General features: G+C 39.9%; 1 protein-coding gene across 3 annotated transcripts in view; it reads right to left on the reverse strand.

Moving 5' to 3' along the window:
• Positions 1–22,936, reverse strand: part of TEK (TEK receptor tyrosine kinase) — a 113,170-nt gene that overhangs the window by 65,279 nt on the left and 24,955 nt on the right. For all 3 annotated transcript variants that reach the window (XM_053571063.1, XM_053571078.1, XM_053571069.1), the window contains exon 2: positions 4,410–4,721. In XM_053571063.1, coding sequence (XP_053427038.1) covers positions 4,410–4,721 — 312 coding nt within the window. The remainder of the gene's footprint in view (positions 1–4,409; positions 4,722–22,936) is intronic.

The following is a 22,936-nucleotide window of genomic DNA, read 5'->3' on the forward strand; positions in this document are numbered from 1 at the left end:
CAATTGCAATCAGTGTAACCTGGCTTATTGTACCCTCAATGAATCCCCAACAATAAAAAAAAAAAAAAGAAAGAATCTGATTTTGAGTTTTCCTATTTTCTTGGTGCTTTTAACATGTTCATTTGTGTTGGGAATGGATCCTCCCCATCAACTTCACAAATCATGTTTGGGAGCTTGATATTTTTAATATAAAGCAATTTCTTAAATGAAAATAGTAATTAAGAAAACATGTTTCTCCTAAAAGATCATTCTGAAACGCATCTTTGGGTCTAAAAATGCTTCAAAGTTTATTTATAACTCCCTCTCTCCAAATGAAATCACCAGTGAGGTCTGAACAAAGTGCTGTTGACTGTTTTGGATAATGCCATTGATAAAAAACAGTTGGGCTATTTGGGGCATGCGAGCCAATTTAAGCTGTGTTTTGGCACATCGCAAATGGATTTTCCACTTCCTCCCGAGATGTACGAGTCAGCAGCAAGCAGGAATATATTCATGTTTATCCTATCCTGCTGAGTCCCTGGGCAGGCATTTCTGAATTCCCATGATGTTTTACTCAGGAATTAATCGTGGCATGAAGACATAGTTCTAGAGGTTTCTCCTGATTCACCACAATGGATTGTACCCTACCCAGGTGGTCAGCAAGAGAAATAGAACCAGCTCAACAGCCTGATCTGTGACTGTCAAAATATAGGAAAGAATATGCTACCTATTTTTATATTTTGTATAAAATATAATCCTATTAGTGCACGATATTAAAAATTTCTATAATTAAGAAAATAGTCCCACTAAATTATTAAACCAAGACGCTACAATAAGGATAGTTATTGAACACTTACTGTAAACTGGATAACATTAGCAATCTTTAAGTACCTTATTTAATTTTCAAATTTACGTGATAAAATCTCTATCCCAATTTCCTTTTTTCTAAAGGAAGAAAAACTGTGACTGTAATTAAATGGTGTGTCCTGGGCCATACCATTTGATTGCAGACCTGGGCTCAAACCCATATCTGGCTGATTTCTACTCTCATACCCTATGCCCTGGGTTGCTTTTTCGGGTTTAAGTGGAATCATTGTTCTTTATACAAGTGCTCAGAATCAAGGGGAGCTGTTTTTTTTGTTTTTATTTTTTTTGCAGTTTTTGGCTGGGGCTGGGTTTGAACCCGCCACCTCTGGCATATCAGGCCAGTGCCCTACTCCTTTGACCCACAGGTGCCGCCCCAGGGAGCTGTTAACATTAAGAGAGAAGAATATGCAAGGGGTAGTGCAGTTGTTATGAATACAGGCTCTGAAGGCAGGTCATGTGGCACTAAATCCCATTCCCATCATTTAAGAACTGCTGTTCTTACTATTAGGTACCTTATTCTGCAATCTCACTTTATGAAAGTTTTTAGGAACACATCTGTATATACTGATGCATTGAGAGAACTGGCTTCTTATATATACCATCTTATTTTTAAAATACAATTTTGTAAGTATTATTATATTCATTTCACAGATGGTGAAAAATACCAATAGAAGTAACTGGCCTAAGGCCACATAGCTGGTAAGTAGTAGAGAAAGAATAAAAACTTGGGTAACTATAAGTTTAGAAGTCATCTTCTCTCTCCTGCTGCTCACTATCCAAGCCTGGCTTTGTGTCTCTTCACTGAATAGAAGCTGTCCTTTACTCTCAGTTTGGAGGGATCAATACAATTGTTTTTTTTGTTGCTGTTGTTGTTGCTGCAGTTTGGTCAGGACCGGGTTCGAACCTGCCATCCTCGGTATATGGGGCCAGCGCCCTACCTACCGAGCCACAGGCGCCGCATGTTCTAGTTCAACATGCTCTACTTGTTCTTATTTAGGAATTGTCAAGGACAATCTCAGGACAGCTGAAAAAGGAGATACTGACCCTTTGAATTTTATTCCCATGAAACTGTCAGGGCACAATCTCATCACCTTCATTCAGAATGTGGAAACATCAGCAGAAGAACATTACTCTTTATACAAGTCAAACCCAAAATGACACATATGAAAAATAATAGAGCTGACTTTCAGCCGTGATAGCTTTGGCACACCTCACATCCCTTTATGCAACCTCTCTTCCCTCACCGGAGAGCTGCATTCCTGGGAATTTCTGTTGCGCACTTTTCCCACTTACCCTGGTGTCATTTAAAGGTGAACATTATTACAGTTTTACTAAGAAAACCCTTTCCTTCATTTGTAACAAATAGTGATTTTATCACTTTTTACCTTAAAATGAATTTGCTGCCTTCATTGCTATCACTGACAAATTCAGAGAAATGTTTACAAGTGGACCCCAGCTAGAGGCTAACCCTAAGTCCTTGCCGCTTGAAGTATAGTCCATGGTTGAGCAGATTCTCGTCACCTGAGATCTTGTTAGAAATTCAGACTCTTGTCCAGGCATGGTGGCTCACACCTATAACCCTACCCCTCTAGGAGACCTGGATTTTTTTTTTTTTTTTCTGGTTGCAGTTCAGCCGGGGCCAGACCTGGATTTTTTGAGCTCAGGAATTTGAGACCAGCCTGAGCAAGAGTGAGATTCCCATATCTACTAAAAATAGAAAAACTAGCCATGTGTTGTGGTGGGTATCTATAGTCCTAGCTACTTGGGAGGCTGTGGTAAGAGAATCACTTGAGCTCAAGAGATGGAAGTTGATGTGAGCTAGGCTGACACCATGGCACTCTACTGAGGCAGGACATCAGAATGAGACTCTGTCTCAAAAAAATAAAAAAAGAAAGAAATTCAGACTTCAGACTCTCAAGACTCTTCCTAACACCTACTGGATTGGTAGGTGATCCACAGATGATCTATAAGCATATTGAACTTCAAGAAGCATCAATCAAAAAAACTACAGATTCTTATACTATTATATATCAGGAACTATCGATCAGAAATATACAGAGGTGTGTTACCTATGTGAATTCACTTTATAATTAAGAGTCAAACCCCTAAAGAGCTCACAATGGCATTATTTGATGAAATAATAGACCCTCAGTCCTCAGCTCCCATGGTTATGACAATACTAATTTGGGAAAGATGCCTTCATTTTAGGTATCAGCTTCCCTGAGAGAGTGGCTTATCAGTGAGAGACCAGATCATCCTGGACAGAATAAGGAGGGGTCATCTCAGCTTGGAATTTTGTACCTTCCTCCCAGCAGACCGCATCAAGAGCTCCAGAAGTGTACCTGACTGTGCAGGCCTGGGAGCCTTACATCACAGTCATTAAATAATACTTGCAACACCATCTTCCCCAACTGCCAGATTGATGGACTGGCCTAAAGATTTAGATCAGGACCCACTTCTATTTTGGAAGAAAAGTACCATCACCATCACTGCCTTGTAGTGTGGTAGCAAGGAGGCTTCTTCCTTAGAAAAGGCTCTCAAAATCCTCCTTCAAAATTCTGGGGGTTTTTGAGCTGGGCCTGGGTATTTGATTACTAAAATTAGATCACAGTCCCTTTCCATGAGTAGTAGCCCGAGGGCCCCAATTCTTCATCCCTTGGAGTATCCATATTCCTTGCCATTTCAGTGTGTGGTGCCCTCTCGCTCTCTAAGCTCAGCTGATTGTCATGTGCTGGTGAATAAAATGAAGCACAAGTGGTGGTAGAGAATTCTGAGCCTCAGTCTCAAGAAGCCTCATGTGCTTCCATTTTTTTCTCTTCCATCTCATACCTAGGTTAGCTTAATACAAGATAACAGACATATGGAACCAAGCCAGATTACCCCAGCCAAGGTCCACCTAACAAGCCCAGCCAACATCACATACTTAGTTAGAAAGCCCAGCCAAGGTCAGCAGGGTCAGCTAATTGACACAGCTGACTTAGATTCATAAGATGTAAATACTTATTGTTGTGTTCCGCTGTGATTTACGGTTATGCTCCACAGCATTATTGTGGCAATAGATAACTGATGCACCAAGTAACCAATTAAACTGGGTTATTGATGGATGTTTCCCTTTCAAATTGTTATTCCTATCATGATTTTTCCCTGAAAATATTAACTTCCTTTAAGAGTACTTAGGGGCAAGCAAAACAGCGTATTATAAGAAAAATCAATGAGAAAGTTCAAAATAGCCAATAGTTTGTCAATAGGCAGTTGTCTTTATATTTTCATATTACGTACATATTACATAGTCACATTACTATAGGTGCTGTGAAGCCTTCAGTAGAACATATATTTCATTTGATCTCATGAGGTTGGCACATTGTCTAATGAGAGGGTTGGACTGGATGGGCTCTTCCATCTCCAAGGTTCTGTGTATCAGAGACAGCAATGCTTGGAAAGAGGCAGACACGCTCTATAAGCTCAGGTAGCTCATGCCTGGCCTCTGAAGGAGCAGCTGCCGAAGCTAATGTTTGTGTGTGCCTCAGTAGACCTCAACTGCCCATAATTTAGGGGTACATTACCTTGTTGACGCATCTTCATGGTTCGTATCCTAATTGCTTCTCCTCGAACTCGCCCTTCACAAAAGTAAGCACCATTGATCTCACTAGCCTTTTCTCTCTTCCATACGACTTTTTTAGCCCATTCTCTGGTCACATCTTGAGTAACTTCCAGTGGAACCTGGTGCTGGTTCATTAAAGCTTCAAAGTCCCTCCCTATGGTGATGGGCTCATGAGGGCGCCACCCAGAGGCAATGCAGGTAAGGGATGTTTCAGCATCGGATACAAGTGGTAGGGAATTGATCAAGATCAAGTCCATGGCACTTTCCACCATTCCTAAAAGGAAAGAGGGAACATAATGCAAGATGAAGGTTATTAACATGACCCCACAGGATGAACTGGTGCTTATAAAGCCTTGTCCAAAAATAGTTGTCAATTTTTTTTAATTAAAAAATAATAATAGTTGTGTGAGCAGCCTTTCTAAAATGCTTTCTGGTCATGTGCCTATCTTCTATGGGAAAAGATCCAAAACTCTTTACTAAGGCATCAAGGCCCTTCATCACATCAATTGTGCAAACCTCCCTACCCCAGTGCACACTGTGGCTGCAATGGGCTACCCATTACTCCCCCAACAAGCCATGCTCTGTACTACGTATATCTCTACCCATCCACTGTAGTGCCTCAGACATGGCTGGGTATTCAGTAAATGTTTGTTGCACTGATATAAATTAAGGGTAATGGCATTATTATCATTATTATTTATTACAATTAATATTTAGCTATTAATTCTTTGGTGCTAATGTCATACTACCATAATAATATTCTAAAGAAGTATACTAACTACATACAATTATGCTTTATAGACTCTCATTTTAGAAGAATTGCCCAATTCCAAATTAAATAACCCAAGATAAGAGAGGGATATTGACTAAGAAAAGTCTGTATTTCTCTCTGAGCCTCCTTGGCCCTATTTTTTTTTCACATTCCCCTCCCCCCTTTTAAAATGAGGCAAATAAAACCTATCTTTTAGGATTCTTCTGAATATTAAATAAGATAAAATATATAACTTGCCCAAACACTATGTCTGTTATGTATCAAGTAGTCAGTGATCATTATTTCATTTCTCTTCATTCTGTTTCCTGAACACCTAGCCCCAAACCTCATACCCTAATCCTAAATGTAAAAGTAGAACTTTGCTTGAGCTTTCAAATTTAATTTCATAAATTCATGGCATAATTGCTGAAGCACATGTTAAAGAAAATCCTCCATTTTACTTTCTCAGTTTCTCTTTCCCTGCTCTCCCTTCTCTTTTTCTCTATTCTCCCCACTTCCTTTCTCTCTCTCTCTCCCCCGCCCTTTTACCTAAATTTCTAACTTTAGAAACTGTGCCTATATGTGGAATGCCAGGGGAGGAAATGTTCTTTAGCTCCAATAGTGTAGCTCTCAAGTCCACATAAAATGAACAGACTAGAAAAGTCAAACACACTGGGGGGTGAGGACCTAGGTGGAATCTCAGAGACCTTTGTGTGGATGTAAAGTGATTCAAATAAGCTACATGTTATTTCAGTTAACATGTGTTAAATTCTCCCAACCACCCTGCACTATGCACCATTATCTCAAAATGGAAAATGAAGAGATGAAGGTGCAAAAGATTGAGTGGCTTGTTGAATCCTCCACAGCAATTGATGGCAGATCTAGGATTAAAATGCTCACTGGTCTCAGCCTTTGGCTGTACCAGCACATTTCCTACTCAAAACCTTTGCACGTGCTGTTCTCTTTGTCTCAACACCTTTCTCCACTCTTGGCTTGGCTGCCTTCTGTTCATCCTGTAGGTCTGTAGCCTAAATACCACTTCCTCATGCCAGGGCTTCTCTGCCTGCCTCCTCTACAATACCTAGGACACTCTAACCCCACTGTCCTCTAATTCAGCCTTCTGTTTTCTTTGTGAAGATCACCACAGTTTGTGATTATTTTATTTATGCTCTCTTCCCCTAAATAACAAATCCAACTGATTTGTATAGGAACAGGAATTTAGGAGTTTATATAGGAATATCCTGCCTAATCTTGTCATCTAGTAGATGTAACATATATGAATATTTATCAGGTGGTTGGGTGGATGGACAGATGTGCAAATTTCATTTCACATCTGCTTGGTTCAATCCCATCCACCATTTACTTGGCTCCCACTTCTCTAATAATCAGCTTAAAAGTGAGAGTGATCCCTTGAGTCTGAACTAAACTCCTTGCTCATACTTAACAAATTGCTTTGATACTGAGTTTATAGGGAAAAAAGCAAATGTTACAATTTTTACAGAATGCCCAAGAAGAGTGATTAATCTAGCACACCTTTTCAAGCATCTACTTATGTCGGTGGTACTTGGTATGAAGTCCTCATATGATTTGTTTTTAATGGCAATTATCAATGTAAGCAGTGATTTCTCGAGGATGATCTTACTAGGAGTTATGCCTTTATGATTAATTAGTAAGAAGCATTTGAAAGTCAAGTCTTAATATAAGCAGGAGTTAGTTATATTTTATTGTAATTTAACTCAATACATGCGATCAAAGAAGGAAAATTTTCATTAGAATAGGTTTCCAAGTCTAACCTTGAAGCATACATCTTACTTCTACTGTCAGTGGTAACTTTTAAGATTTTAGGACAGAGTTTAGGATAATGAAAACATTGCAGGGGAGGATGAGGTAAGAAAACCACCAGTGGAATCACGGCCTCCAAAAAATAACACGAGCACACACCTCCCCTCCCACATGCAAGTTGAGCCCTGCCTCTGAGGGAACACCACCTCATGGCCTATGCTCGCTCATTCCAGAGAGGGTCATCGAGAGGAAGGAAACACTGTAATTCTTTCAACTCTGGTTCCATCCAGCCCCATTTCTAGGGCCAGTTGAGTGACTTGGCAAAACTATGGGATCTGCTCTGAACTCACACCACTGGCACTAGCTGGGGATTATTTAATGTCTTTAGGAAATGATAGAAAAAGCAGTTGATTTGGAAAAACCACTGCATTCATTTGTAAGTTGTTTCTATGCTTGGATCTGGTTTCTTCTTCCTCTTGTTCCTTTCAGTGATTTCCCCTTACTTTGAGGGATGGAAAGGGAAGTTGTATATTCCAGGAGACTTGACTTGATTACACTTTGCCATTCTTGTTCAGCAGGCCAGTGACAGGGAGCCCCCCTCCATCAGCAAGCTCTCCACCCTTTGTGACACCATTTACAGTATCAGAAGGGGTGTATATGCACGCTTTGGATAGGAGAAGAAATACCTGCCAACTTCCCAGAATGGATCTGGAAAATTATCTGCTTAGTTTTCTTAAAATAAGAATCTGTATTTGTATTTGCTTATATATGACTAAAGAATTTCTGGAAGGTTACTCATGGAACTAAGAATAAGGGTGACTCTTGGGGGAGAACTGGGGATATAATGATGAGATGAAGGCTTTCCACCATATACTTACTGTCCTGGCTTTTGAACAATTTGAACTTTACCTAGAAATACAAATTAAATTAAAAAAAAATAAATAAATGGGGCGGCGCCTGTGGCTCAGTCGGTAAGGCGCCGGCCCCATATACCGAGGGTGGCGGGTTCAAACCTGGCCCCGGCTGAACTGCAACCAAAAAATAGCTGGGCGTTGTGGGGGGCGCCGTAGTCCCAGCTACTCAGGAGGCTGAGGCAAGAGAATCGCTTCAGCCCAGAAGTTGGAGGTTGCTGTGAGCTGTGTGATGCCATGGCACTCTACCGAGGGCGATAAAGTGAGACTCTGTCTCTACAAAAAATAAAAAATAAAAAATAAATAAATAAATAAATGTTATTGCTGAGGCAAGAGAATCGCTTGAGTTTGAGGTTGCTATGAGCTGTGACACCACAGTACTCTACCGAGGGCGACATAATGAGACTCTGTCTCAAATAAATAAATAAATAATGTTACTGCCTATTTCTTTAAAAGGAACGGTTTGAAAGAAATCAAGAGCCATGAACATACTTGTGTCTCTTTATGTTGGTGTTATCATTTATGCCTGTATCTACTCTAATGCTCCGTGGACTGCATCCAAATGATGCATTTTTCTCTCTTTCTTTGTACTAATAATAGGGAATGTGATGTCATCCCACAATGCTGAAAAAATAGGTTAAAATAATATTTCAGAAAAGGGAGGAGGATGGTCAGACTTCGCCAAAGAGAACAGAGCAGAGAGGCCCCATGATAGCAGGTACAACTGTGGCCTGTGGCTTCTTAAAAGGGCTCTACTCCTGACATCAGGAAAGGCACAACTGTAACTGTGTAGCTGGTGCCACCAAGGAATCTGCCATTAGAGACATTTTCCTGAGACTAATTACCCCAACACAGATCCCGTCTGGCCCGTACCAACATCAGTCCCCATGCCTACCATTATAGCACTTTCCTCTCCAAATCATGTGGGGTTGTAATGACTTGTTTCATTACAACCATAGCCTAAAGAACTCTAATCAAATTCAATTTATATTTAGGTCAATTTATACTTCTGACATCAAGGCCAAGAGTTTGCTGTAAGTAAGATGCATATTGAATATCATGCATGTTTTGGAGATGAATAGTATTTTTCCTTAGCAAAGATCTCTTAAACACCTTTCAATGTTTGCATAAAACCGTGTCCTTGTTTGTGAGGAAATACTTGCCATGGTGGCAGGGTGCCAGCTGCGTTAACAACTAATCATCACAATTGAAGCATAACAATTTTCTAAAATGTTTTGCTGGCTATTTTGTGTGTGCTATATGGCACAGCATCTAATCATTCGCATTAACATTTCCTCACTAAATCTCATTGTGGTTAACTCAAAATGTTGTTTAACTCTTGTTTCTGCATTTAGATTTTTGGGTATTCAATATTCCTATAAGTCGTTAACTAAAACATGGAAATGTTTTTCTTTAAAAATAGTCTTAGAAGTGATTGTGATCCTAAAACACTCCCATTACAATAAAACTAAATTAGAAATTAAAGACAGAACAGTGTTTTTCAAAATCCTCTTAAAGGAATCATTATTTCTTACTATGTGAAAAGGTGCTCCAGAAATTTCTGAGAGTGGGAAAGATGAAATCAACAAATGTATTCCAGACACCCACACACACACTCTCACCAAAGCTGCTCAACTTTCATATTTATTCTTTTACATTTGAGCTCCATACAAGATTTCATTTGGAGTAAAAAATAATTTTGCTTAATTAAAAATGTATAAATCTTAACAGTCAACTAATTTTAACTCCTTTTTCTAACAGATGAAACTAAACGTTTAAACATGAATATCAATGAAAATAAATTTCACTGCCGCACAACCTGCTTGCCGTAATTAGCCTTCTTTTTCCCCATATTTAAGCTCGGCACAGCAGCAATCTAGATTAAGCTAGCCCCTTGATCTTCAAAGTGTTGGCAAGCAACAAGGAAAACGGAGGTTAAATTACTGTTTAGTGAGTCTATTCTCTTGGGCTCTTATTCAGAATTTTTGTATTGTGTGGGATTCTGTATATGTGTTTGGAGTGATGCCTGGTGTCTTCAGAACATCTATCTGTGTGTTTTCTTAGAAGTTTGGTATTAACTACACTTACAGTTTTTCTAAGGTGTTCATGGTTGTCTCACTTTTGTAACAAAAGTAGGCATCTTAAAGTTTTAAAAGCTTGACATGGCAATTAGCACTTCTTTGGCCAAAGGCATTTCAGAAATCAGAGAACTGGCAATGAAGTGAAAAGGTCTTAGCCAAAAGCATTTCTGGATTCAAGGCCTTGGCAGTGAGCCGAAGAAGCAAAAACAACTCCCAAACTATCCAGAATATTTTGTGAAATTGCTTGGATTTTTATTTAGTCATTTTTTTATGCTATCCAGAAAAGGAAAAGTCTCCAGTTCAAAAGACGCTCATTAAATCATGTACCTGTCTATTCATTCATTCGGTAAACACCTGTACTGAGGGCCTCCCTGCTGGTAGGTGATGCACTTGGCCTGGAGTCATAACCTCCAATGAAACAGATCCAGTCTCAACCGTCGCATAGCTGACAGACAAATGTGAGAGACAGACAAGGACAACTAATCACATGGATAAATACAACCTTGATACCATGATAGGTATTAAGAGCGTGCATTACAGGATGTTACAGGATAGCATAAGGATGAACCTCATCAGACTTGACTGGGGTGGGTAGGGTTGCAGATATCTTGCCTAAGGGAAAGTTGGAGTTAGCCAGGCAAAGCAAGAAAGATGTAAGATACTCAGAAAAAGCTTCCCCAAAAGGGTAACTACTGAGCAGGATTTTAAAAAATGAATAAGTGTCTTATAGGACTCACTTCTGGAATGCTCTTTCTTAAACCTATCCTAAAGTTGGCATTAATTTCTTTTTGTTGAGTCCTAAGAACTACTGGCACCATTTCTCTGTGTCAACCTTGTATTATAGTATATTCAGTATCTTTTCTGCTTTCTTGTCTCCCCTAAAGAAATCCAGTTCCAAGTCATTTTTCCAACACTTTTCTCTTTTTTTATTGTCACACTCCCTGATCTTTGTCTACATGTTGTAAGTCTCTGGCAATAACTTCACCCTCAAGGTTCTTTCTAAGAAGATATAGATGACTAATGAGAAGATCCCAAATGCACAAGACTGGAAATAACTAAAGGAAGTCGCTAAGCTTTATTGTATAGTTGGGAGTTTAGAGTTAGACAAGGGCATCCCGGATGTGACTGGGCTTGTCTCTGTAACAACCACCTCCTGGTCTCACCCAGGAGTTGTGCCAAGCCAGTTTCCCCAAGGGTTATGCCCACTTCCCAGGCAAACAGGGCCGCCCTTGTCTGTCTGCTGAAGGGAATGGCATTCTCTTCCCAATCTTCAAATGCCAGAAATTTTCCATCCAGGCCAAATAACATATGTTTTAGTTAGATTTAGGATCAGTTATCTGGCAGGAAACTTTTTATTTCCAGAGAACAAGCAGAGTGTCCACACAATGAGAAGTTATTCCCTTATTGAACATCCATTTATTTACATGCAAACTCCATTCTGGGAGGTGGGTGACATAGTTCCATCAAAACAAAGATTGTTTAAACTGGAAGAGACTTTAGAGATTGCTTGGTGCAAGTCTCCTATGTTTTTAAGAGTAGCAATGTGAAGGGCCAAATCTTTAGTGTGAGAGAATTGGAATACATACAAATCTGACCAGGCTAGCACCTCCTGGAGGATCCTGGAGCTTGGTGGAAACTGGGATAAGAGAGAGAAGACTTTGGGAGAGGTGGCCAAAAATCTGGAAAGGGCATAGGACAGAAACTTGAGAATTACCCAGAGATGAGTTTTCCCTACTTCAGAGATTCCCCCAAGCCTGATAATGCTGCCTTAAAATCTTTCCTATCCTCTTTGCCCCAAGAGAAGGATGCTTTCTAATTGGACCATGTTCATTGAAGATCAGGAAATGATCTTTCTACCATGATGGTATGGTAGAAACCTGTTTTTGGAGCCAGGCTACCTTCTCTTTCTGGGCTCTCCTCCTGATTTAATCACCTGCCAAGTTCCTGTCCACCTTTGTGCTGCCCAAAAAGGTGCACATCCACACCCACAGTCAAACATCTCTGTTCGCCAACGTAGCGTTGAGTAAAATCCTCGACTCTTCAGTGCCCTGTTCACCACCTCCCCAAAGAGAAGGCAATTCGAGTACTTGCTTGCACAATAAAGAGAATAACCAAGACTTGCTCCAAGAGACAACCCATTGAGAACCACTGGAGGACCAAACCAAGGAAAGGAGTCTAAAACGGAAGATATTCAAGATGATGATATTTGCTAGCCTCCCAGCAGGCCTAAGATTAGATCCTGTAGGGAAAGAAGCTGACATTTATTTTAAACTATCTTCCACATAACAAACACTATGGTAAGTGGTGCTTATTGTATAGAATATAGTTTAAAACGTCCACTTGAATTCTCACAATACTGAAGGAAGGTATTTATGCTCTATTTTATAGGTTTAAAAAAAAAAAATCTCTGAAATTCAGGGATATTCAGGGATATGCCCAAAGTATACAAGTAGAAAGAGGGAACTTGAACTCATGCCTCACCAATATTAAGTTCCGTTACTACCTATTAAGACTAGGTATAAAAACCATGAGAAAAATCTATTTTCCCCATGGTTAAATCTCTAACTTTAAATTGCAACAGTGTCTGGAACATAAGAGGTATTCAAAAAATACTGATAAACGAATAAATGGTTGAATAAATGAGTGAGTGAGATTGGCCTTCAGTGAATGAAGTCATTCTACAAACATTTCCTTGGTAGGTACTGTACATTGGACTCTGTGCTGCACCCTATGGGTTAAGAGAAGAATGGCATGTGGTTTCTACCTTCAAGAAGTAGAAGTCTGGGCGGCGCCTGTGGCTCAGCGAGTAGGGCGCCGGCCCCACATGCCGAGGGTGGCGGGTTCAAACCCAGCCCCGGTCAAACTGCAACAACAAAAAAAAATAGCCGGGCGTTGTGGCGGGCGCCTGTAGTCCCAGCTACTAGGGAGGCTGAGGCAAGAGAATCGCGTAAGCCCAGGAGTTAGAGGTTGCTGTGAGCCGTGTGACGCCACGGCACTCTACCCGAGGGCGGTACAGTGAGACTCTGTCTCTACAAAAAAAAAAAAAAAAAAAGAAGTAGAAGTCTGATGACAGTCTGGTCATCCAAAGACAGGAAGATACTCAAAGCCATAAAAGAGAACACTGACAGATTTGGCAACAGAAAAAGCCAAGACTGCTACATAGCAAAGATTATTACATAAATGAAGTTAAATGACCAAGTGGGAAAAATATTGTTACATATAAAACTTAAAGAGTTAATATGTGTAATTCATAAAGAAATTCTTTAAGTCAATAAACCAATGGCAATTCACAGAGGAAAAAACACAAATAGCCAACTGTAGTACACTGAAAAAAATATATAGCCATAACATTTGCATTTCCTTACATTAAGAAGTGGAGTCTATTTCTCCACCCCCTTGAATCTAGGCTTGGCCATTGGACTTTCCTTGGTCAGTGGGACATTAGCAAATAGTGACACAAGCAGAGGCTTGAAAAGTGTTTGCCCACTGGGCCTACACTCTCTCCCTGCTCTGTGGAGCTCCGAGATCATCATAAGAGGTCCAGGGTGACCTGGTGAAGGATGAGCAACCGTGTGGAGTAGACCTGAGTCCTTCCAGCTGAAGTCCAATAGACCAACTGTAAATGTGTCAGTGAAGCATCCTAGACACCCCCCACCCCCAGCCTGACAGTTCTGCCTCATAATCTTTCTTATCCATTTTTCCTCAATAGGGACCATCCAGCCCTAGCCAAGCCTTCAGCGCATCACAGAGATCAGCCAATTCAGCCTAGACCTAAAGGCTTTCCAGCTGACCTATAGACCTACAGAATCATAAGTCATGATAAATATTTTCTGTCTTACCACTACATTTGGGGATGCTTTATTATTCATCAAAAGCTAACTTACACGTAAATAAACATGAAAAGATTACAAATCCCAAAATACAAACTAAAAGGAATCTCATCATTTTCCTATCAAATTGTCCAAGAATAGAGAGGGTCATGATATCTAGTGCTGGCTGACAAACAGGGACATCTACATTGTTGGTGAGAAGTATAATTGGTAAAATATTTTTATATGACCTGCTTGTACTATCTATAAGTTTCAAAAAAGTTTGCACTATCTACAAAGTTTTGAAAAAGCTAGCCCTAATTCATTACTCTTTAGAGGTAAGACACTATTCTTATCAAGTTATATGCAATAAGTCAATACTCATAGAAATCTTATAGAATAAGTACTGTGACTATGCCCATTTTACAGAAAAGGAGACTAAGGCACAGAAATGTTAGGAACTTGGTAATTGTCACATAGCTGATTTGTTGTAGAGCTGAGATTCAAATTTAGGCAGACTGATGTCAATCCATTCTTTTAACAAACTGTATTTCTTATATCAAGTCACATCGAAAAATGCCTCATTCAGCAACAATATGAAGAAAAGCTGTGCTTTTCAACAAACAATATTGGCCACAATGTATATCTATAGGCAAAAAATAAGCCCTAATCTAAAACCTCCTTTCTCTCTCTTTCTTTTTTTTTTTGAGACAGAGTTTTACTATCTCACCCTCAGTAGAGTGCTGTGCCATCCCAACTCACAGCAACCTCAAACTGTTGGGCTTAAGTGATTCTCTTGCCTCAGCCTCCCAAGTAAATGGGACTACATGTGCTCGCCACAACACCCAGCTATTTTTTTATTGCAGTTGTCATTGTTGTTTAGCTGGCCCAGACTGGGTTCAAACCTGCCAGACCTGGTGTATGTGGTCGGTACCCTAACTGCTGAGCTACAGGCACTGAGCTAAAATCTCCTTTCTTATATAAAACTTAACTAAAAATAGAATACATAAAACATAAAAATACAAGAATATAGGAGAAAATCTTCATGACATTGGAGTTAGGCAGCAAATGAGTTGTTAGCCATCACACCAAAAGCATAAGCCACTAAAAAAAAAATTGGTAAACTGAATTTTATTAAAATTTAAAACTGTAGCTTATTGCAGGTATTGTTAAGAAAATAAAAAAAAAATCTACAGATTGTCTTTCTACAGATTGGGAGAAAACATTTGCAAATCACATTCTGACAAATAATTTGTATCCAGACTGTATTTAAAATTGTCATAACCCCACAACTGAATTTTTCTAAATGAGAAAAAGATTTGAGACACTTCATTAAAGAAAATATATGAATGGCAAATAAGCACACAAAAAGATGTTTAATAACAGTAACCATTAGGGAAATACTCATTGAAACCACACGAGATACCACAATACACCTATTAGAACAGCTCAGAAAAAGGAAAATAAAGAAAACCTGATAATATCAAGTGCTAGCTAGAATGTGTAGTGACCTCAATTTTCATCCTCTGATAATGGTAATGTAAAATGGGTGGTCTAGCTACTACAAAAAATGGTTTAACAGCTTGTTAACAAAGTTAAACATACATTTACATAACATCCAGCCATCCCACTTGTAGCTATTTACTCTACGGCAGTGAAAATTCATGTTCATACAATGAATGTTCATGGCAGCTCTATTTATTCATAATCATCCCAAACTGGAAGCACCCAAATATCTTGGGATGGATGAATACACAACAAGCTGTGGTATATCCATGCTACTCAGCCATAAAAAGGAACAAATCATTAATATTTGCAACATGGCATATGCTGAGTAAAAGAAATCTCTATCAGAAGGCCACCTACCGTCTGACTGCATTTATATGACATCTGGGAAAGGTGAACCTGCAGAGACGAAGAACAGATGAGCAGTTGCCAGGGATTAGAGCTGGGATAAATCTGACTACAAAGATTTCTGGGGTGATGGAACTATTCTCTGCTCTGATCATGGTAGTGGTTGCATTAGTACATGCATTAAATCCGTAGAGCGGTACACACATACAGAAAGTCAATTATACTGTATATTATTTTTTTAAATTACAATACAAACGTATCTTCCATTTACCAGTAAAAATATGCAAAGATATGCAAAGATATTCATTGCAGCATATAGCCACAAAGAGAAAACAACACAAACTTCATGAACAAGGAATGATACATAAAATAGAGTATTACCAGCTTGCGTGGAAAGACGCCCTTGAAATAGAAAGTGAGGAAAATGAGATGCAGAGTACGTGTATGCTGTGATCTTATCTTGGCCAAAATATAGGGAAAAGAATAAGGGTCATTCACCCACCTGATAACAGCGGTACCTTCGGCTACTGAAATTGCTGGGTATATGGATTGGGGTGGAGTGGAAAGGAAGCACACAAGATATTCACTTATTGCTTTGCATACTTAGTACTGTATTTCCTTTGTAATTTTAAAATCAGCGTTTTCATTTATAGAAATGTACATACAACTTATCTAATGGCAGCGTTCTCATTAAACAGGAACATGTGTGTCTCCTTCCTTAGACAGTGAGTTCCCTGTCTCCAACTCCCCGGCACCAAGTACTATGTTTGACGGACTGTACGTTTTCCAAATATGTTAGAGTTGGATTAGAGAAATTCTAACAATAATTGAAAGTGGTACTCTTTTGTGAATTCCTCACCACCCGGCATGATCAGTAGGACTGTGGAGTAGTTAAGAGCTTTGGTCTTGAATTCCGCATTATTTCCTCATCTGAAAATGGGGAAATAGCTTCTAAATCACTACTTTTAATTTAAAAAGTAAAAGAAAAAATCCAGTCAATTTTTATGAAACCATAGTCTGCTGTCAGCCACAGAGGAAGTTTTTTTAAGGCTTTTTGGAGCGGAGGCAGCCTCAGAAGGAGGTTGCTGACGGCTTTGTGTCCTGTCGGGAACCTATCCTCCTTCTCAGTGAGACCCACGGGGGCAGGAAACAGGCTGATCCAGAGCTCAGGAAGATTTCCTGTTTCCTTCAAAAAATCCTTTCATCCTTGCCCCTTCTTCTACAGGACTGACCCTAACAAGAGACCAATTATCTGTACATGCAATTGATTCCAGAAAAGCAGTTTCCCAACCAGCTTGGAGGTGTGAGGACAGCCTTGGGGACATCAGGGACAGCTAGGGGGTGAACATGAAGATTTGCTCCACGGGCCTCCGCCAGTGTCGGGGAGATCACTCACTTCACCTGACCCAAAGGGCCCCACAGGTATCTGTGGGCCCGAGAACATCCCTTCCATTTTCTTCATTATCTTTAGAAGTGAGTCTGTGCGGTCCATATTCTATCCTGGCAACATCATCTTATGGAATGCTCTTGAACGCGCACACTTGAACCTGGCAACATACACTGCCAGTCTTTTGTCTCAAGAATTCTCTTTTCCTTTCCCTAGACGTTGCTTCCCTTCCCTCTGGAACACAGCATCTCTGCCTTCTGAAGTTTAATCCCTCTGCTCAATGAGGCTGTGACCTTAGCTCAGTAGTGGAAGAGGCTGAAGGGCCTTCCTCCCTCACATCATTTAGCTTAGGAAGTCTTTTGTATAACTCTGGAATCTATTATCCTTATGTGAATTGTTATTTCTGTAATTGAATGTCACCTATTGGAGAAACAGCTTTTCTGATCAATTTCCCTCCCTTCACTAAAAAGCAATTCTGAGGTAGGCACAATGGCTCACTCCTGTAATCCCAACACTTTGGGAGGCCAAGGTGAGAGAGGATCTCTTAAGGCCAAGATTTCAAGACCAGCTTGAGCAACAGAGCAAGACTGTCTCTACAAAAAATAGAAAAATTAGCCAACATGGTAGCATGTGCCTGTAGACCCAGATACTCTGGAGGCAGTGGCAGGAGGATCCTTAAGCCTGAGAGTTCCAGCTTGCAGTGATCTCTGATGCCACTGCACTTCAGCCTGGGCCACAGGGCCAAATCCTGTCTCAAAAAAAAAAAATAAATAATAATAATAATAATCCTGTATACTTCTAAATTACAAATATATTTTCTGGCTGGAATTCCACCTAAATGTCTCAAGAGCTACTGACTTATGTGTCTTCAATAAGAGAGGGTTCTTGAGAAACCCCATGTGCAGATATATTTCATGTAATCCCCTGTAATCCTTACCAGGCCCCACATTTATCCCAAGGTCAGTGACATTGCTCTTTTCCAGGAACCATTCCCGGAACCTTTGCAGGACCTACACTCTGTGCATTGCCCTTTCCCGTCTCTGCAGGAGCTCTGCTCCTTGTCTGCACTGCCTTCCTCCAACACATCCCTCCATAGTCAACTGGCTAGCTCCTGTGTGGCCTCCAAGACTGGCTCAGGCTCTCACCAACCCTGGGAAGCTGCCAGATGCCACAGGGCAGGAGCTATGACTTACTGACAGCAGATGTGCTGCCCAGTGGTACGGCAGTGTGACGTGCCATGATCCCATATACAATGGCTGCCCACGCATTTCATCACACTAGTGCCTTGAGGGAACAAATGCTCTTTCATCTCCCTGTGTAGACAATGTACAATATACACAGCTTGTTCTGGAAGCAAAGAGACAGAGCCTATCTGTGCAGCCACTTGAGGAAAAACCATCCAAAAACATGAAACCCAGATGGACAATTTTATTAAATGTTCAAGTCAGATATTCCGGCGTGGGCTGGGATATTCTTAAGTCACATTTAGTATGCAAATTTAAACATCCTAGCATGAGGGCATCACTTGCAAAGGCCAGGGTGTCCCTCAGTTCTGCTCCTCATCTGGACGAGATGTGCTCCTTTCTGGCTACTCTTCCACCCTTCTCCGCCTTGCTTTGGGTCTGCAGAGGCTACCTGTGTCGTGCTGGGATGCTCTAACAGAAAGCTGTGCAGGAGACAGGAGGGTGGAGGAAGAGTGCAGTGAGGGCATTTATTCTCCCAACTCCCTCCTTGTTGAGCCCTCTGCAGAAGCCACCGTCCCCAGGGATAGCCCTCTCTTGCCACTGCTCTCTCTGGGCTTAGTAATTGTCTCTTCCCCTCTTGTCCTTTTGTCTTCAGTTCTACCTACGCTCATTTCAATCAACACTCATAACAGACAAAACCGCCTCTCCTGTGGGTTGATGGGGACATAGAAGCCCAGCTTTGCACCTGCTTGGTCAACCTTGAAACAAACCCATGGGCGCCTTCCAAGAGGGGCAATAGGAGCAGTCTGCAAATCACTATCAAGTATTTGTTCATTTTTTTTTTTTTAGCAATGTTTCAACTACACATGAATATTTAGTAAAATTATTAGTAGTATAATAGCTAGAACTTAATAAGTAGCTACCACAGTCTGGATACTTTACACACATTGTTGTTACTTAATTCTCATAACCACCACATGAATTAAATATTATGTCTCCATATTACAGATGAGGAAATTGGTGTAGGCAAAATAAAAATGGTGATGACTAAATGGGATCTTTAATGTAAAACATCCAGAACAGCATTAGAATTCATAACTCTCTTTTCCTTGCCAGATCTGGACACAGTAGGCTCTCCATATGCCTTGTTTGACTAAGAATCCATTTGCCTTAGTACTTTGATCACCCCATAGAAACATGTGAGTACTCCATAGACCACGTGTAAGACTATGAATCTAAAATAGCAGGTTTTCTCTTGGATCGCATTTCCCATTCACCCTCTTTGCCAAAACTCAGCAAGTGGCTATGGCCTTAAGCCCAGAGATTATGACCTGACCAGTGCTACGGAAGATCCTATTTCCGTTTTCATGGTGATCTCACTAATGTTCAGAACTTCAGTTACCATGTATTCCAAATCTAGGTCTCTAGTTCTAACATCTTCCCAACTGTAAACACATACTGTGAAAATGCCTGCTGGACAGCCAGCAAGGCATCTCAGTATGTCCAGCATGAACTCAGCATCTTCTCTCCTCTCAACCGTCCCTCTTATTTGAGCTCCACCTTTGCAATCACAGGTGCTTGAAAGGTCAGTTACTGTCACACTCTTCCTCCCTTGCTGCCCACACCCAGTCCCTGCAGTCTGTCCATTCTACTCTGGGCTATCTCTCACCATCAGCTCTTTTCACACCCTCATTTTCTCTCACTTGAACTATTGCAAAAATTTAGTGCCATGGCTCTCCCAGCCCTAAACTCCCTGAAGCATTCCTAGCATTGTTTCTTCTGCCAAGGATGCCCTTCCGTGTATATGTATCTGTTGAAGTCTAATCTCTACCAAAACGCAATTTCAATCTCAATGGTAACAGAGATTTGTGTTCCATTATTTTGCACAATTCAAAAATGTGCAGACTGTCATAACTGAACATCCAAACTCATTGCACCTCTGTTTTGAATTAAAGAAAATGAGGTTAAAATCTGCTAACATGCGGTCATATCCAATCAGCAACATCATGTAATAGACACATACCCACTCAATACTGAAGTCTGGATCTCAGATTTAAAATGTCCCACTAGCACACTTCTAGCCTCTCCCAACTTTCTTCTAAAGCCAAGAAAAAAAAATGAAAAATTGCAATACAGTGATAGCTAAAACTGCCAATCAACTTATTATCACATCTAGTAACAATAAAAACCAATGGAATTAGACTGAAAAAAATGTATTTTCATTATTAAACTATATTTTAATGTCAAAATTCCTCTTGAAATTGAAAATGTGCACTACAAGAAGTTGTATCTCAAAGTAAATAGTAAGTTGCCGAAGACTCGGAAGGGAAGAGGAAGGATGAGCGAAAGTTAAAGTGTTCAGAGTTCTTTGACACATGAGTGCTTAAAATATGGTTTCACTACTTATTATTACAAATAGAGAAGTATAGGTTAAAGGATGTTTTTCAAAAACTTCAAGGTAACACTAATAAAATAAAACACAGGAAGTATACAACACAATGACTAGGGAAGATAAATGTAAACAAAATATAAGCCAAATAAGCAAAAGGCAGGATAAAGAAACTAAAAAGAAACAACAGGGAAACATAAAAAAATTAAAGCAAAGGGACTCTCTACCTAATAAATTCAAATATTGGGATTTGGTTGCTTATACCCTCACGTTAATCTGAAATAAAAGTAAATAAATTAATTAAAGCATAAAAAAGGGTAAGAAGTTGATTGACTTTATTATTATATTATATTAATTATATTCATTATTTATGACGTAAAGATAAATGTTTAAAATTACCTATAGAAAGACAATTTCCGTCTGCAGAAAATATTAAAGCTTTTAAAATGGTGCTTATGGGAGACTTAGAATAAAATCTTAAAAACAAAGGGATGGGCAAAGAATTTATCAAAAAATGAAAAGAAAAATGAAGCAATCAAAAAATGAAAAGAAAGCAGAAGTAACAACATTAGTTAGCATTCAAGACAGAATTGAACATAAAATAGGGCAAAGTTTATTATTACTCTGTTGATAGAAAGTGAAGTCCAAACAGCACCATGATGATGCATGGCTGTGATCCAGATCACACAGTATCAAACATCACATAGTAAAAATACTGGTTAAAAATAAAGGTAACGTGAGGAAAACACAATCGTTTCAGAAGACAGCATCACACCTCTCTCAAATTTGAACAGATCAAGTAGAGTAAAAAAAAAAAATCAAACATAGTATTTAAATATTAATTAGAAAAGATACATCTTTATGGGCGGTGCCTGTGGCTCAAAGGGATAGGGCGCCGGCCCCAAATGCCAGAGGTGGTGGGTTCAAACCTAGACCCGGCTAAAAACTACAAAAAAAAAAAAAAAAAAATCCATCTTTATATGATCATATGCATGCCTGTGTATATATCTTACAGGTATATATAACTCTGGGATTAAACAAGGGACTCAGCTTCTTTTTTTCCAAAGCATTTCATGCAGTTCTTGTAGAAATTGATTATACCTAATGCAGCAACACATTGTATAGATGCCTGGGTTCTAAAGGTCAGTAAGGTAAAAATGACCTACAGACAAAAGTACTCTTGACAATCCTGAAAGGATGATGTAGAACCATGTCATTTATCTACAAATATCACAGCTAGGTGTTCCTCCAGCCCTGAATTTTTTGATATTTCTTTGATAAAGCAGTTGGCTGGTGTTCAGGAACCGACAGTTGCAGGCCTGTGAACACAGTGGTCACGGTGGGAGTGAGAGAAAGTAAAGCACTGGGGCCGAGCTCAGTCGGGGTCAAATGCTCATGAAGTGGAAGGCAAGTAAATCACCTGCACTATATTTACTCTGCATATCTTTTAGAGCCCAAGAATATATAGTCAAATTTGTCTAACTTAAGTAAGTTTGGTGTGGCTCAAAGGTGAAATTCAAAACTTGGGGCAACCAGTTAAAATAGACACTGATCTGAGCACCAGGAAGGGCTCTGAAAAGCCTGACAGGTAGACAGTACCCCTTTCATTGCTGAATTATTAGAAGGCCTAGAAATCCTAAGGTAGGGACCACAGCAACCAACATGGCAGGACAGGGGGAATTTAGAAAACCCAAGCAATGGGGCGGCGCCTGTGGCTCAGTGAGTAGGGCGCCGGCCCCATATGCCAAGGGTGGCGGGTTCAAACCCAGCCCCAGCCAAACTGCAACAAAAAAAATAGCCGGGCGTTGTGGTGGGCGCCTGTAGTCCCAGCTGCTCTGGAGGCTGAGGCAAGAGAATCACGTAGGCCCAAGAGTTACAAGTTGCTGTGAGCCGTGTGACACCACGGCACTCTACTGAGGGCAGTAAAGTGAGACTCTGTCTCTACAAAAAAAAAAAAAAAAAAAAAAAGAAAAGAAAACCCAAGCAAAAGGTATTTACCACAACAAATATTTAAACAAACCAAGTTATTTCACTCTTTTAACAACAGGCCGATGCACTTGCATACAGTTAACAGCAGAATATTAGCCCTGTTATCTCTCTCTTTCTCTCTCAAACCAATGAAGTCCAAAATAGAGAATTTGCCTATACAACATTCTCAAACCTCAACAAATAATTTCACATTGCAACACAATAAATCAACTTTAACAATACATGGTTGAACAAAAAAGAAAAGAAAGCCAACACCTTAAAAATCATAAAGGAGTCTTCTAAGTAATTAGTAATTCTCAGAAAATATCAAAAATAAAAGGCTAGGATTTCTAGAAAATAAAAACTTAGAACC

Source organism: Nycticebus coucang, chromosome 2, assembly GCF_027406575.1.
Source record: "Nycticebus coucang isolate mNycCou1 chromosome 2, mNycCou1.pri, whole genome shotgun sequence".
Classification (NCBI taxonomy): Eukaryota; Metazoa; Chordata; class Mammalia; order Primates; family Lorisidae; genus Nycticebus; species Nycticebus coucang.